The sequence below is a fragment of the Somniosus microcephalus genome, chromosome 10 (assembly GCF_052327205.1).
Source record: "Somniosus microcephalus isolate GS21.2 chromosome 10, FLI_Smic_1.0, whole genome shotgun sequence".
NCBI lineage: Eukaryota > Metazoa > Chordata > Chondrichthyes > Squaliformes > Somniosidae > Somniosus > Somniosus microcephalus.
Genome location: NC_140996.1, coordinates 158,405,329 through 158,419,752, shown reverse-complemented (window position 1 = coordinate 158,419,752; position 14,424 = coordinate 158,405,329). Strand labels below are relative to the sequence as shown.

The following is a 14,424-nucleotide window of genomic DNA, read 5'->3' as shown; positions in this document are numbered from 1 at the left end:
AATGAGATCATGGCTGATCTTCTGCCTCAACTCCATTCACCGGCCCTATCGCCATATCCCTTGATGCCCTTACTAGTTAGAAATCTATCGACTTCTGTTTTGAATATACCCAATGATGGAGCCTCCCCAGCCCTCTGGGGTAGAGAATTCCAAAGATTCACCACCCTCTGTGTGAAGAAATGTCTTCTCATCTCAGTCCTGAATGGCCTACCCTTTATCCTGATGCTGCCCCCCCTGGTTCTAGACTCCCCAGCTAAGGGAAACATTCTCCCAGCATCCACCCTATCAAAGCCCTGTAATAATTTTGTATGCTTCAATGTGATCCCCTCTCATTCATCTGAATTCAAGAGAATACAGGCTTAGTTTACTCAATCTCTTCTCATACGACAGTCCCGCCATCCCAGGAATCAATCTCGTGAACCTTCGTTGCATTCCCTCTATGGCAAGTATATCCTTCCTTAAGTAAGGAGACCAACATTGTACACAGTACTCCAATTGTGGTCTCACCAAGACCCTATATAATTGGAGTAAGACTTCTTTACTCCTGTACTCAAATCCTCTTGTAATGAAGGCCAGCATACCATTTGCCTTCCTAATGGCTTGCTGCACCTGCACATTCATTTTGTGACTCGTGTACAAGGACACCCAGGTCCCTTTTGAGCATCTGCATTCCCCAATCTTTTGCCATTTAGGAAATACTCTGCCTTTCTGTTTTTTCTACCAAAGTGGATAACTTCACATTTATCCACATTATATTCCATCCGCCATGTTCTCGCCCACTCACTGAGCCTGTCGAGATCCCTTTGAAGCCTCTTCACAACTGACACTGCCACCTAGCTTTGTTCATCAGCAAATTTGGAAATGTTACATTTAGTCCCCTCATCCAAATCATTGATATAGATTGTGAATAGCTGGGGCCCAAGCACCGATCCTTGCGGTACCCCACTAGTCACAGCCTGCCATCCTGAAAAAGACCCGTTTATCCCTACTCTTTGTTTTCTGTCTATTAACCAATTCTCAATCCATGCCAATATTACCCCCAATTCCATGTGCCTTAATTTTGTTCACCAACCTGTTGTGTGGGACCTTATCAAAGGCCTTCTGAAAATCCAAATACACCACACCTACCAGTTCCCCTTTGTCTACTCCACTAGTTACATCCTCAAAGAACTCCAATAGGTTTGTCAAACAGGATTTCCCTTTCATAAATCCATGTTGACTCTGCCCAATCTTACTATTAGTTTCTAAGCACCCAGTTATTGCATCCTTTATAATAGATTCCAGCATTTTCCCAACTACTGATGTGAGGCTAACAGGTCTGTAGCTCCCCGTTTTCTCTCCCTCCTTTCTTAAATAGCGGGGTTACATTTGCTATCCCCCAATCTGCAGGAATCATTCCAGAATCTATAGAATTTTGGAAGATGACAACCAATGCGTCCACTATTCCAATGGCCACCTCTTTCAAAACCCGAGGATGTAGGTCATCCGGTCCTTGGGATTTATCAACTTTTAGTCCCATTAATTTTGCTAGTACTGTTTTTTTACTAATAATTTCTTTAAGTTCCTCATTCTCGTCACACCCTTGGTTTTCTCGTATTTCTGGGAGGTTTTTTGTGTCTTCCTCCGTGAAGACAGAAACAAAGTATTTATTTAATTTCTTTGCCATTTCCTCATTCCCCATTATAAATTCTCCCGTCTCTGACTGTAAGGGACCTACATTTATTTACCTTCGCCAGTCTTTTCCTTTTCACATACCTATAGAAGCTTTTACAATCCATTTTTATATTTTTTGCTAGTTTGCTCATATTCCATTTTCCCTTTCTTGATCAATTTCTTGGTCCCCCTTTGCTGATTTCTAAAAAGATCCCAATCCTCCGGCTGACTGCTTTTTCTGGCAACTTTATAAGCTTCCTCCTTTGACTTAATACTAGCTTTAATTTCTTTAGTTAGCTATGGTTGGGTTTTTATGCCCCAGAGGAATATATGTTTGTTGCAAATTATGCATTATTTCCTTGAATGTTAGCCATTGTATGTCCACCTTCATACCTTTTTAGTGTAGTCCCACAATCTACCATGGCCAAGTTGTCCCTCATACCCTTGTAGTTTCCTCTGTTTAGATTGAGGAATAAATTGTGTTGGAGCAGATGCTTTATCTGCAGTAGTAGAACTTTGCAAAAAATTAGAAAAGGATTATTTTTATAATATTTCTGTTGTACACAACATCTCCCTCCTCTGCAACCTCTACTGCTGAGCAGACCAAGAGCACCAATGTTATCGCAACACTATCACCTCCGAGTTGCACTCAATTCTGACTTGGACATATATGGCTGCTCATTGTCGCTGAGACAATATCTTGGAATTCCCAACTATCATTGTTGTGAGAGCACCATCATGACAAGGACGGTAGCAATTGGTTGGAAGCTAGTAAACAGAGAGCAAGGATATAGGGAATGTACTCTGGCATACATGCAGTATGATATGCCACATAAAATACAAGTTGAAGGTACAAAACAGAAAATTCTTTGTCAAAACTAACTATTTAAAATTGATAATACATATGGAAAAATACTTGACAGTCATAAAGAGTAATGTTCATGTGTAATGCAGACAATGGAAGCATTTGCTGGCCATAATTAAAGCACATTAGTTCAGCAGTGCAATGAGGCAGGACTAATAATAAAGGCGCCAACTATGTGTACAGTGCAGCGATAAATCAAAGGTTCAGTATCGTCATAAATTGACTTAAATGGACATTGTTTTAAAACTTCCCTACCTTTTTGTTGTCATAGTAACAGTTGCTAAATAAATAGCGTTGTCACTAGAATTTCAGTAAAGTGTTATGGTGGGTGTTGCTGGGTGGATGGCCTATGACATTACACATCACTGCCTTAATTAGTTGATTGCAAGACAAATGTACTGGGAGTTTCCTTGGGTGTTCTCCCGATAGGCTGCTATAACTTTGGCAGAAGTTCAGTGGAAACTCTGGATACACCTGTAAAAGGAGTTGCCACCGATCATCTGCTGAAGTTAGTGGCCAACTAGGAGAACCCCCAAGCAAATTCCTGGCAGAAAACTGAAGGAAATTCAGCTTATTGCCATAGTAGATCATTAAAGGAGATAATAAATCTGCCACTGGGAATACGGAGAGCTATGTAGCAAAACAGACTTTTATTTCCTAACAATTAAACTATAGTGCACTGCTGATCAGTTGCGCAGTTTTTCACTCCAAAGTGGTGCAAAAATACAATAAATGCAATAAAACTTCACAAAAATGAAAACATTTTGTCTCCGATATATGCTTCTTTACTTGAAAGCTTTTGAAATTATTTTTAATTAGTGAAGGAAAATTGCACCTTAGTGGCTTAAGTGCAAATCTGAAACATTTGAACCCTGAGTAGTTTTCCATTTATTGTAATGAGAGAGTAATTTTGCTTGATAAACAGTGGACCAATTACTCATTAATAAATTATCAAAATGACACCAAGTGAAACAGTCCTGCAGTACTACAGCAAAAACAAACGGGAAGTGCAGTGTGAAATTTAAACAGTATCTTAGGTGCATGTCTCATTGAATATGCATCAGCTGCTGTAACTTACTGGATGCATTGTGCTTTAACCGCCTGGTGACAAGATTGTAAAGAATAATATGAGCAAAGAATACTGGGGTACAGTATATGTAAATAGTTGGATAATTGTACTTGCAAGGATTAAACCCAGCATTAGCGTTTTTTTTAAAGGAAAAAAGTAAACCAAATTTATTGTATTAAAATGTGCAAGATTATAAAATTGTTAATGGCTTTTTCTGTTGGGTGTGGTGTTGAATTGACTGTTACTAGTCTGGTGTACCTTCCCAGTCATGATCTCATTTATGTAAGGAGCTTATCGTTCTGATTCTCAGAACTGTAATATGATTATATTTATGTGTAACTGTAAATTTTTTGTTTTGGCAATAGAAAGGGACACAGGTTGCTAATTCAAGAAGGCTTTGTTAGTTGAATCATTGCAACTGAGCCTTTATTGTTAAACTTGAGTGACCTAACTTTTATAAGGTCTAAAATGCCTTTATTTTTGAAAATCTGTCTTTAATTTTTGACTTAATTTAAACAAAGTTGAGTTTCATTAATTAGGAGTAGGAAGAGAGGGAAAAAGACCTATTTGTGCACATAGCAACTGGAAAAATTCAGGATTGTGGCATGCATCTTGCAAGGAATGTATGAGTTGTCCATGGTTTTACTTTGTAAGCAAGACCCTGTACTAAGAAAAGCTTTGGGATTTGCTGCCATCTTGTGGAACCTGAGTTTAATGACCATTTTTAAAAAACCTTTTCGCAGTTACAAGATAAATTTGAACACTTAAAGAAAATGCACCAGGAAGAGAGAAAGAAATTGGATGAAAAAAAAAGCCTCTTGGATGAAGAGATGAGTATATTTAATAAGAGGAAGGCTGCAACTGAATTGCTGCAAGGCCAGGCATTCCAGACCGCGCCACAGATGAATCTCAAGAAAGATAAGGACCGCAAAAAGTAGGTACAGCCTTGATGTAAACTGAAGTTTATAAAAAAAAAAATTAAAAAAAATGTTTTTACTATAATATTTACAGCAAAAATAGAAAAAGCTTCCCCATTGCAAGTGCACACACAATACTCCCAATCTCGCTTAGCCATTCTAGGGAGGGTAGTTCCCAACAGAGAAGGAAAATTAAGTTTTAGATTAGCAAGCAATGTTATCTAATACCTGGGAACAAGTTTTCTACTCTGCCTTTTTGGCAGGGGATGATGCACGCTACTTGGGATCTAAAGGAAATGGAGAAAAAAACAATTTAAAAAAAAAAAAAAGAAAAAACTTGTATTTTTAAGTTTACGTAATGGAGGAATAAAAGAACAAAAAATGAAGATGTGCTTGACAAAATGTTAGGAAAGGAAAACTAATCTTAATTTGTTGGGTACACTATCTGTGCAGAGTGCACTCATTGAAATATGTGTATATATTAGTAAGAACTAAATTTGAACAAAATGAGGGGTTTCCATACATTCTGCAGCTTTAAGATGTATCTACAAAATTTCCTTTCTACCCAAGGGTCTTTATGAATTGATTTCCTGCTGATAAAATATATGTAAGATAAAGAACTGCAGAATCCCATAGTTCGCAGCAATCACCTGAATAAGGTAAAATAACAGATCACTGTGAAGTAGTACATTTATGAGGAAAAGAACAGGGAATGGAACTATACTCTAAATAATAAAATAGAGCGGAGACACAACAAAATTGCCAGTGAAAAAAGCCTTAAAGACAAATGAAATTCGGCATATATTAAATGCAAAAGCAAGAAGGAAGAAGGAGGAACTAAAATCTACACAAGACCATGGTTAGAGTACTATGTGCACTTTTGGGCACCTCCTTTATAGAAGGGATATTGGAGCCATAAAGTTATAATGTAGATTCAGTGGGACTCGAATAATGAGAGACTTGGAAAAACTAGTGCTATATTCACTAGAACTGGGAAAGATAAAGGGAATCTAATAAATGCATTTTTTTTTTAATGTATGGATTTGAGAGAGTAAATAATTGAAAAAATATTTCAACTGGTTGGTGAATCAGTGAGAGAGCATAAGTTTGGGATTAGTATTAGAAGCATAATAAAAGATTAGAAGATTTTTTTTTGTGCAAATGGTTTTTAAACAAATGAAATGCCACAAGTGGGTATTGACGCCAAGTTAATCACGCCATTTAAGAAGGAATTTGATTTAAACAGTTTAAAAAAAAAAAAATAAAATAAAAAAAAAAAAAAATTTCAGGGAAAGAGCAGGAAAGCAGGATTAGAGTAGGTAGTTCTGGTTTTGGGTATGATAGCAAAATACTGCAGATGCTGGAAATCCAAAATAACAATAGAGAATGCTGGAAAAACTCAGCAGGTCAGGCAACATCCGTGGAGAGAAATTTGAGTTGACGTTTCGGGTTGAAACCCTTCAAAACTGGAAGGAATAAAAAGATCGAAGGCAAAGCTGCGATCGATCAAAAGAAGAAAAAGAGACAATAAAAGGTATGCGAAGCCAGATGAGATGGTAATGGGCCCGTGGAGACAAAAGGCAGCTGAGATTAGGTGTGAAGTGTACTGGCAGGATAAGGACAGCTGCCAGGTGAGCGAGAGAAACAAGGAAAGGAGGAGGGGGGGGGGTAAAAAAGTGATAGGGGCCGAGGTTATGATCTGAAATTATTGAACTCGATATTGAGTCCGGAAGGCTGCAAAGTGCCTAATCGGAAGATGATTTGCTGTTCCTCGAGTTTACGTTGAGCTTCCGTGGAACAATACAAGAGGCCAAGGACAGTGAGGTCCGAGTGGGAATGGAGTGGTGAATTAAAATGACAGGTGACCGGAAGCTCGGGGTCACCCTTACGGACTGAACGGAGGTGTTCCGCAAAGCGGTCACCCAATCTGCGTTTGGCCTCCCCAATGTAGAGGAGACCGCATCGTGAGCAGCGAATACAGTATACTAGATTGCGAGAAGTACAAGTAAATCGCTGTTTCACCTGGACACCCTAGTCCACTCCTCCTATCACCCCCAACAGCCCTTCCCCTTCGCCTGGCACCTTCCCGTGCAAGCGCAGGAGATGTAACACCTGCCCCATACCTCTTTTTCCCCCCCCCCCCCCCCCCCTTCCCACTGTCCAGGGCCCCAAACACCCCTTCCAGGTTTCTCTCTCTCACCTGGCAGCTGTCCTTACCCTGCCAGTACACTTCACACCTAATCTCAGCTGCCTTTTGTCTCCACGGGCCCATTACCATCTCATCTGGCTTCGCATACCTTTTTATTGTCTCTTTTTTTCTCCTTTTGTTCGATCGAAGCTTTGCCTTCGATCTTTTCCTTCCAGTTTTGAAGAAGGGTTTCAACCCGAAACGTCAACTCAAATTTCTCTCCACGGATGTTGCCTGACCTGCTGAGTTTTTCCAGCATTCTCTGGTTTTGGGTATGATGAGTTGAATGTCCTTTGCCTATTCTGAAACTTGTATGATTTGCAGAAAAGTTCTGGGAGTTAAATGTGTTTTGGAACTTTATCTATTTTGTCTTTGATAAATATGGGCTATGTTTTGTACAGTAAAATGCACTATGACTATTGTTATTCGGCCATGCTAGAGTGTGTATAGACTTGTTTTATATTGCTTTAAGATTGAGGATAGCTTTTATTTTAGACCATTGCCATATGAGAGATGGTGTTCAATTGATTTTAAATTTTCTTTCCTTATCCCAAAGGTAGTGACTCATGAGATTACACAGAACAGTACCATCTCTGATACTTCACCCATGTGGCCATTCAAATGCATGAGCCTAGGAAGTGAATGTCTGCCAGTTATTTAAATGGATAGGAGGGACTGTAAATCGTAGCCATGGACAATTCTGTTCATTTGATGGACACTCGCTACCCATCACTTCCAAGTCCACATACCCGCAGGCTAACTTGTGCCTAATGAAATGTTTCTGATTTTCTTAAGTTACCACTAAGTGAAAATATTTCTGTTAATTGAGATTAGAACCAATATTATCATGTAGGATTGAACATGCTGTTGGGGGAAAGAGGCTAGATATAGTCGGTCAACTCTGGAGCTCTGTATATATAATTTAATCTTTACAATGTGTGAATGGCAATTGGATTATTGGGTGGCACATCAAAGCTGAACCAATGCTGTCCACACTGCCTCTGCAAACAATTGCTTCACCAAAGGCTGCTGAATAGAAATCCGGCACAGGAGCATTGGCTTGCTTTCGGCCACCTTGACTGAATTCAAAGTCAGCACAACTAGGGTTTGAACCTAGGATCCTGCTGATTTTTATGACTGAGGGACTTGCTGTTAAAGTCGATGATCCATGGGAGGAGTTGAGTTTAAAGCTTTTGTACTACAGCTAGAAAATAATGTATTCCTGTAACTTCAAATGAGCTGTTTAACTTTTTATTGTATTTTGGAAGCTGTTTTACTGCATGGGACCAAAAAGAATACTGTCTACAAAATTAAATTAACTTGTAATTGCTTCTTAAAATCAATTTGCCAAACTATATATATTAATATAATTGTTTTTGTTTCTTTTGCATTGATGTCTTCCAGCTATTAATTTTTTGGATTGCTGCGTAGTGCTGCACCTCACTTTATATGGTAAGCATACTAGAATAACTACTTTGCCTACAAAGGCACCTGTTATATCATTCTATTTCCTCTGAATTTTACAAATGTATTTTACAAATGGTATTTAACAGAAGCTATTGTAGAATGTGTTGCATGGCAGATACAAGTTTAAAGAGTGCTAAGCTAAACATTTATTATCTAAAGTATCGGGATAATTTCTTCATTTGTTAATTCATGGAGAGATATGATGTGTTTTTTCTTGTAATATAACCTGCCTCTCTGCATTCTGCGCAGACTGGCTGCCTCCTTGAAATTTTATAATCTGGAAATTAAATCCATCTTTCTTCCTTGGCTCCAAATTGTGCCCATTCTATCAGTAAATGAATATCTCACAATGTCTCAACAGACTTCAAATTCCTCAGCTATAGTGTTGAAAAATCAACCACACTTGCTGCTTCAGTTAAATGTACAACAAGAAAAGCTGCTCTTAACTTTAGTTACATACTGCAGACCACAATTGGTTATTGTAAAGTCTCTGGATAGGAAAGGATTTGCATTTAAAAAGCTGCTCCTCACACGTGAGATGCCTCAAAGCTGCAAAAACACTTATATGTAGATAAATGTGGCAGCCACGTTGCACACAGCAAGATCCCATAGCAATAATGAAATTAATGACCTGGTTTTTTTTTTGGTGGTACTGATTGAGAAGAATATTGGTCTGGACACCATGGAGAAAGGAAATAAATAATTTTATATAGTGCCTTTCTAGATCATGGATGTCCCAAAATGCTTTATGCTTCAAAAAGTGCTTCATTGTTTTAGCCACTGCAGGGAAACACAGCAGCCAATTTGTGCAAAGCAAGGTTCCACAAACAGCAATGATGTGCGGGTTTAGGTTGATTGGCTATGATAAAATTGACCCTTAGTGTTAGGGGGATTAAATACGTGGGGTTACGGGGATAGGGTGGGATATGTGTTGGTGTAGGGGTTACGGGAATCGGGTGGGATATGTGTCGGTGCAGGCTTGATGGGCCGAAATGGCCTCTATCTGCACTGTGGGGTTTCTGTGATTCTGTGAAATGCACGACCAGGTAATCTGTTCTTTCAGGTGATGTTGGTAGGGGGATAAATATTGACCAGAATGTCAGGAGAACGCCCCTGCTCTTGCTCAACGTGCCATGGGATCTCTTGCATCTACCCGGAAGGGCAGACTGGGCCTTGGTTTAATGCATCATCCGAAAGAAGGCACCTCCGACAGTGCAGCACTCCTTCAGTACTGCACTGAAGTGTTAACCTGGATTATATGTTCAATCTATAGAACCCACGGCCTTCAGACTCTGAAACTAGTTTTATCACCAAGTCAAGGTTGACTCCTTCATTATCTTCTGATGCACATCTGAACAGACAGATGGGGTCTTGGTTTAACGTCTTATCTGAAGTATTTATGGTCTATTGTATAGAATAGAAGCAGCGAAAGGAGCATTTTTAAATTAATTCTCTTTTACCTTCCCACCCCCTCCCCAATCAGTTAGTGTCTCACAGCTATCGAGAAAGCAACAGAGAGAAAGCATTAACTCTAATGATACGCACTTGTATTGAAAATATCAAAATAAATTGTATAAGCAGATGCAAATATATTGTGTACCAATCCTAAAATGTTAATGTCAGTACTCGTTTCTAAATTGGTGCATGTGTTACTCATTTACAAGAAAAATAAAAGCCAATTAGTTCTAATTGACAAAGCCATTTAAAAAAAAAGTTAGGAATAATTTTCTTAATGCACCAAAGCAATTATCCTTTCTAGCGGAATGCCAAATTGGAGAGAAGTTCTTACTATCCAAAGCACACTCGCTATCCAAAGCACACTCGCTATCCAAAGCACACTCGCTATCCAAAGCACACTCGCTATCCAAAGATTTCCCAACCTGCCCCAAATACCCCCCTCTTCCAATTTGAATCTCTCCTCGGAGGAAAGTGTTCAACCTTTTGTTTGATTTGTTTTCTTAAAAGCCTGTTTATTTTTTGTTATAGATATTTCTTCTCACTCACTTTCCCTTTCCTCCACCCACCCATGACATTCTCCTTTTAACAGGTTTGCAGGAAGTAAATCGTTGCTTCAGAGGATAATAAGTTTAAAATTGAACTCCAGGGACATATTTGCATTATTTTTCCAATTTACTGTGCAATGTTGTAAACATAATGGCCCTGAATTTGCGGTCGGTGCGTAGCTAAGGAGTACGTCGCCGACATCCGAACGAAATCCACACTTACCTTGTGCAAAGCCCCCTTTGAAAAGTTGCTTTAAAATGCTGCAAAGTTGTGAGCAGCGTAGGATCCCAGGGCCGCACTGTTGTGCGTAAGCGTACCTGGGATCACGTGGAGCGTGCTCCTTTCACTTCCTGACTCTTAGCCAATCAGGAAACACAAATCTCTGATGGGACAGCATTGAGCTTTGCAGAAAGTCCATCTGAGCAGCTGACCTTGTTTTATTTTTACTGTTCACGCAGCACTTTCCAAAAGATTGCTTAAGCATTTTTCTTTGCTTCGCATTCGTCGTTGAGCGATTTGATGCCAGGCTTCGGCTTTTAAATTGCTGACTATTTATAAAAAAAAACAACTCATATTTTAAATAAAAAGGACTGGTACGATGAACAAGTCTGAAGTTTTACCTAACAGTAAATTGAAGTTATTTTGATTTGCACAGTTTAACCTAAATGCATAGATATTCAAGTAAATACTTTAGCAGCTAATTAATGTTTTTGACCTCTGGATAGGAACCATAAATGGATGCTTTTTTATGGGCTGTAGCATAAACCTAGCTCAAAATGAATACAATTTTCCCATTCCCTCCCTCTCCCCCGCTCTTGTGCTGTGCAACAGGCTCCTGCGCCTGCTTCAGGGTAATTAATGTGCAGTAGGCGGGCAATTAACCCAACTTTTTGCCAGTATGTTGATTTCAATGGGTAGGTGAAACGTGCAGCGAAGCTGATGCAAAGTTGGAACTTGACAGATCGCAAGTTCGGGGATTAGCGCATGCGCAATTGACTTGTGGTCAATTTCAAAGGCGGTATGGTGGCGTACTGAGAGTATGCCATCATACTGAATGCAAATTCAGGGCCAATATTGTATGTACAAGGTGTGTGTTCTGTGTAGAATTTCCTTTCTCATAAAATACTTTTTTTAAAGTTTCTTCTCTTATTCCTCCTGTGTGTCAATTTGTGAACCCACAAGACCGCTGGGGTTTAATGCAAGATGCAAAATACCTGAACTCAAATAGCAGAATCGGTGATGGTAATCAGTGGTGGATAATTGTGTGGTACAACTTGACAATAGTGATGGAAGATGCAAACCCATGTTGCTAAATAAAGTGGGCATTTGTATGCGCAGGATTTTTAAAAATCTGGAAGATTATCAAAGGTTGTTGATCCAGTTATTGGAGCTCGAGTTTTGTTACCAGTTGCACAGACCACATCAGTCATGTTAGACTTGCTACCAACTTCCATCATGACATGTTACTTTGTTATAGATATAATTGTCTTCCACTGATGATGGGCATTTTTATTGTCAAAACGGTGTGATTCACCACACAGTCTGGATATAGATTTTTAAAATGAGCTGAATAGTTTACTCGTGATGATTCTGGTTTTATATTAAAAATTACTTTGAGGAACTAATTTTTTTTTTTTTCGATTTCAGTTCAGCCTTCATGTATTGGAACTTTTTCAAGAACATCATGTATGAGTTCTATTCTGATCAATAGCTAGATCAATGCTATCCTACTACTTGCCTGCCATTTTCCCTCTGGATTGCTTGAATGGATGAAAACAGTGTGGTAACCCATGTATGAATCGCCCAATTGGTGCCAAATGCACTGCCTACATTGCTGTATAATAAGCCATATATTTAAACAACAAGGGTGCTAATCCTGGTTGTTGACAAGACTTTGTCTAATTATTAAGTGCCTCTTTCAGGGAAATATTTGTATTTATAACTTGATTTCAGTTTTATATCTCTCAGTATCTGTCTTTCTTAATGTGCCTGAAAATTATGAAATACTAAGTTTTTTTTATTAATGCATACATTGAGGACTTTTTTATATTCTGCATTTTTTTCCATTTTGGAGATTTTCTCTAAGTCTTCAAGATATTGAATCAAGCTGGCACTATGCCAAGTTTACTATCCCTAAGAGGGGAAGGGCATTTTGGAAATTAAATGTACTTGAGCATGCACAATCGAGTAGTGTTCTTTCTAAGCCAGAAGTATATTTGTGCACGTGTTGCACTTCAGTAGGTTAGAGGAAGCTTTCAGTTTCATCAGGTTTCTGCAGAACCACCAGATAGTATAAAAAGACAGTGGTCTACCATGTAAATGCTAGATGGGGTTATCTTGGTGGGAGTAAATTGGTGGTGCATATACTTTTCTAAAATTCCCAAACTGATCTTGCCTATACCATAGTTGTTTTGCCAGTGTTGGTGTTTGAACTTAATGTGCTAGCATTAATGGGTTCAGCTATAGAAACTATTTGTGTCAAGTGCATTTGCAATTTCAAATCCAACTGTAAGAAGCCCACTGGCAAAAGGGATGAATAGAAAAGGGCACATGTGCCCAGTACTAGTACATATGCTATAAGTTAAATAGTAGCATTATGATGAAATGCTGGTTCAATTTGAGATGGATTGAGTTTTAATATAGAATGTTTGATCATTGTATTAATATTACATGATGGCTAATTATCATTTGCAGTTGAGATGAAATTTTGGACAATGTTTAAAACTTAAGTTTTCTTTTTTTTGGTAGATGTTTAAGAAATATATATATTGCATAATAAAATTGCAGCTACATAATCATTATTGTATTTTAGAGATCTTTGCATTTCTGATTCATAGTTTGCAGTACTACTGTGCAGCAGGCTGTAGTTGTGATATATTGGTATATTATTGTACCATTAAATACAGGTGTGTTTTCAAATCAACACTCCATTAGCTGCTGTTGCCTCTATCTAAACAACTAAACATATAAGGACCAAAGCCTTCCAAGAATTCACACACCATGGTGGCATTTAACATTGCTGTAATGATGTATAGAATGCATCGGCTTTCAGGCCTACAGCAGTTCTTTCAAATCAAACCAAATTGTGTGTTTTTCTACCATCTTAGGTGGCACTTAATTTGCCACCGCCTCCTCTTCCCCCCCCCCCCCCCCCCCCCCACCCCCAAACAAATACCTTAGATGGAACGATGCTCTATTGTATTAGTGTTGGCTATGCTTCATTGACTTTAGAAGAGAGTCTTATGCAAAGCACTCTTTGGTTTCAGCTTGTTTCATCAATAATATAATTGCTTTAATGATTAAACTTACCATTGGAAAAAAATATTTCTGGATGCATGGTTTTATTTGTATTAATATCAAATCGTTAAATGAAAATTGTGGCTCCTCCCCATGACTCTGGGCAATTGTGTTGCGTGGCATGTTAAGATACAGAAAAAGTTGGCCTAACTTCATTCTCTGGTTTGTGATTTCAGCTGGCTGAGAGCAGGGAGGGAGGTGTAGTACATTTGGCCTCAGTGTTCACAGCCTGGGGAAGGAAAAGATCAGTTAGAGTCCTTACTCTTTATCAGATGTGTGGACATTAGGTGAGAACGGGATTGAACCCCAGTATAATACATCCCGTGATTGAATAAAGTACCAGTATTCAATTTCTAGACTTAAAAATAAATAATTATAATATGGGAATGGTGTAAAGAAATTTGTTTATCTTGGAATACAATATATATGGTGCCATTCCAGAATATTAATCTAAACGTATATTTTGTACTCCAACATATGCTGGCCAAGATGCCAACAGTAGGCTGCTTCTAGACCTCTGCCATTATTGGTCTATAATTAGATGCTAGGATGTATAGAAACATAGAAGATAGCAGGAGTAGGCCATTCGGCCCCTCGAGCCTGTTCCGCCATTTAATGACATCGTGGCTGATCATCCAATTTCAGTACCCTGTCCCTGCTTTCTCCCCATATCCCTTGATCTCTTTAGCCTTAAGAAATATATATAACTCCTTCTTGAATATATTTAATGAATTGGCCTCAACTGCCTTCTGTGGTAGAGAATTCCACAGGTTCACCACTCTCTGGGTGAAGAAATTCCTCCTCATTTCAGTCCTAAATGGCTTACCCCTTATCCTTAGACTGTGACCACTGGTTTTGGACTCCCCCGCCATCAGGAACATCCTGCATCTAGTCTGTCCAGCCCTGTTAGAATTTTATAAGTTTCAATGAGATCCCCTCTCATTCTTCTAAACTCTAGCGAGTA

General features: G+C 38.8%; 1 protein-coding gene across 3 annotated transcripts in view; it reads left to right on the top strand.

The window, feature by feature from the left end:
• The window catches only part of septin10 (septin 10), an 82,356-nt gene extending 69,036 nt beyond the window's left edge, over positions 1-13,320 (top strand). For 2 of the 3 annotated variants that reach the window (XM_085999032.1, XM_085999030.1), the window contains exons 9-11: positions 4,331-4,521; positions 8,097-8,144; positions 11,811-13,320. In XM_085999032.1, the coding sequence (XP_085855158.1) occupies positions 4,331-4,521; positions 8,097-8,103 (198 nt within the window). In that variant the 3' untranslated portion in view covers positions 8,104-8,144; positions 11,811-13,320. Of the gene's footprint in view, positions 1-4,330; positions 4,526-8,096; positions 8,145-11,810 lie in introns of those variants that run through there. The other variant, XM_085999031.1, reaches the window with a different exon arrangement.
• Positions 13,321-14,424: the final 1,104 nt, after the last annotated feature.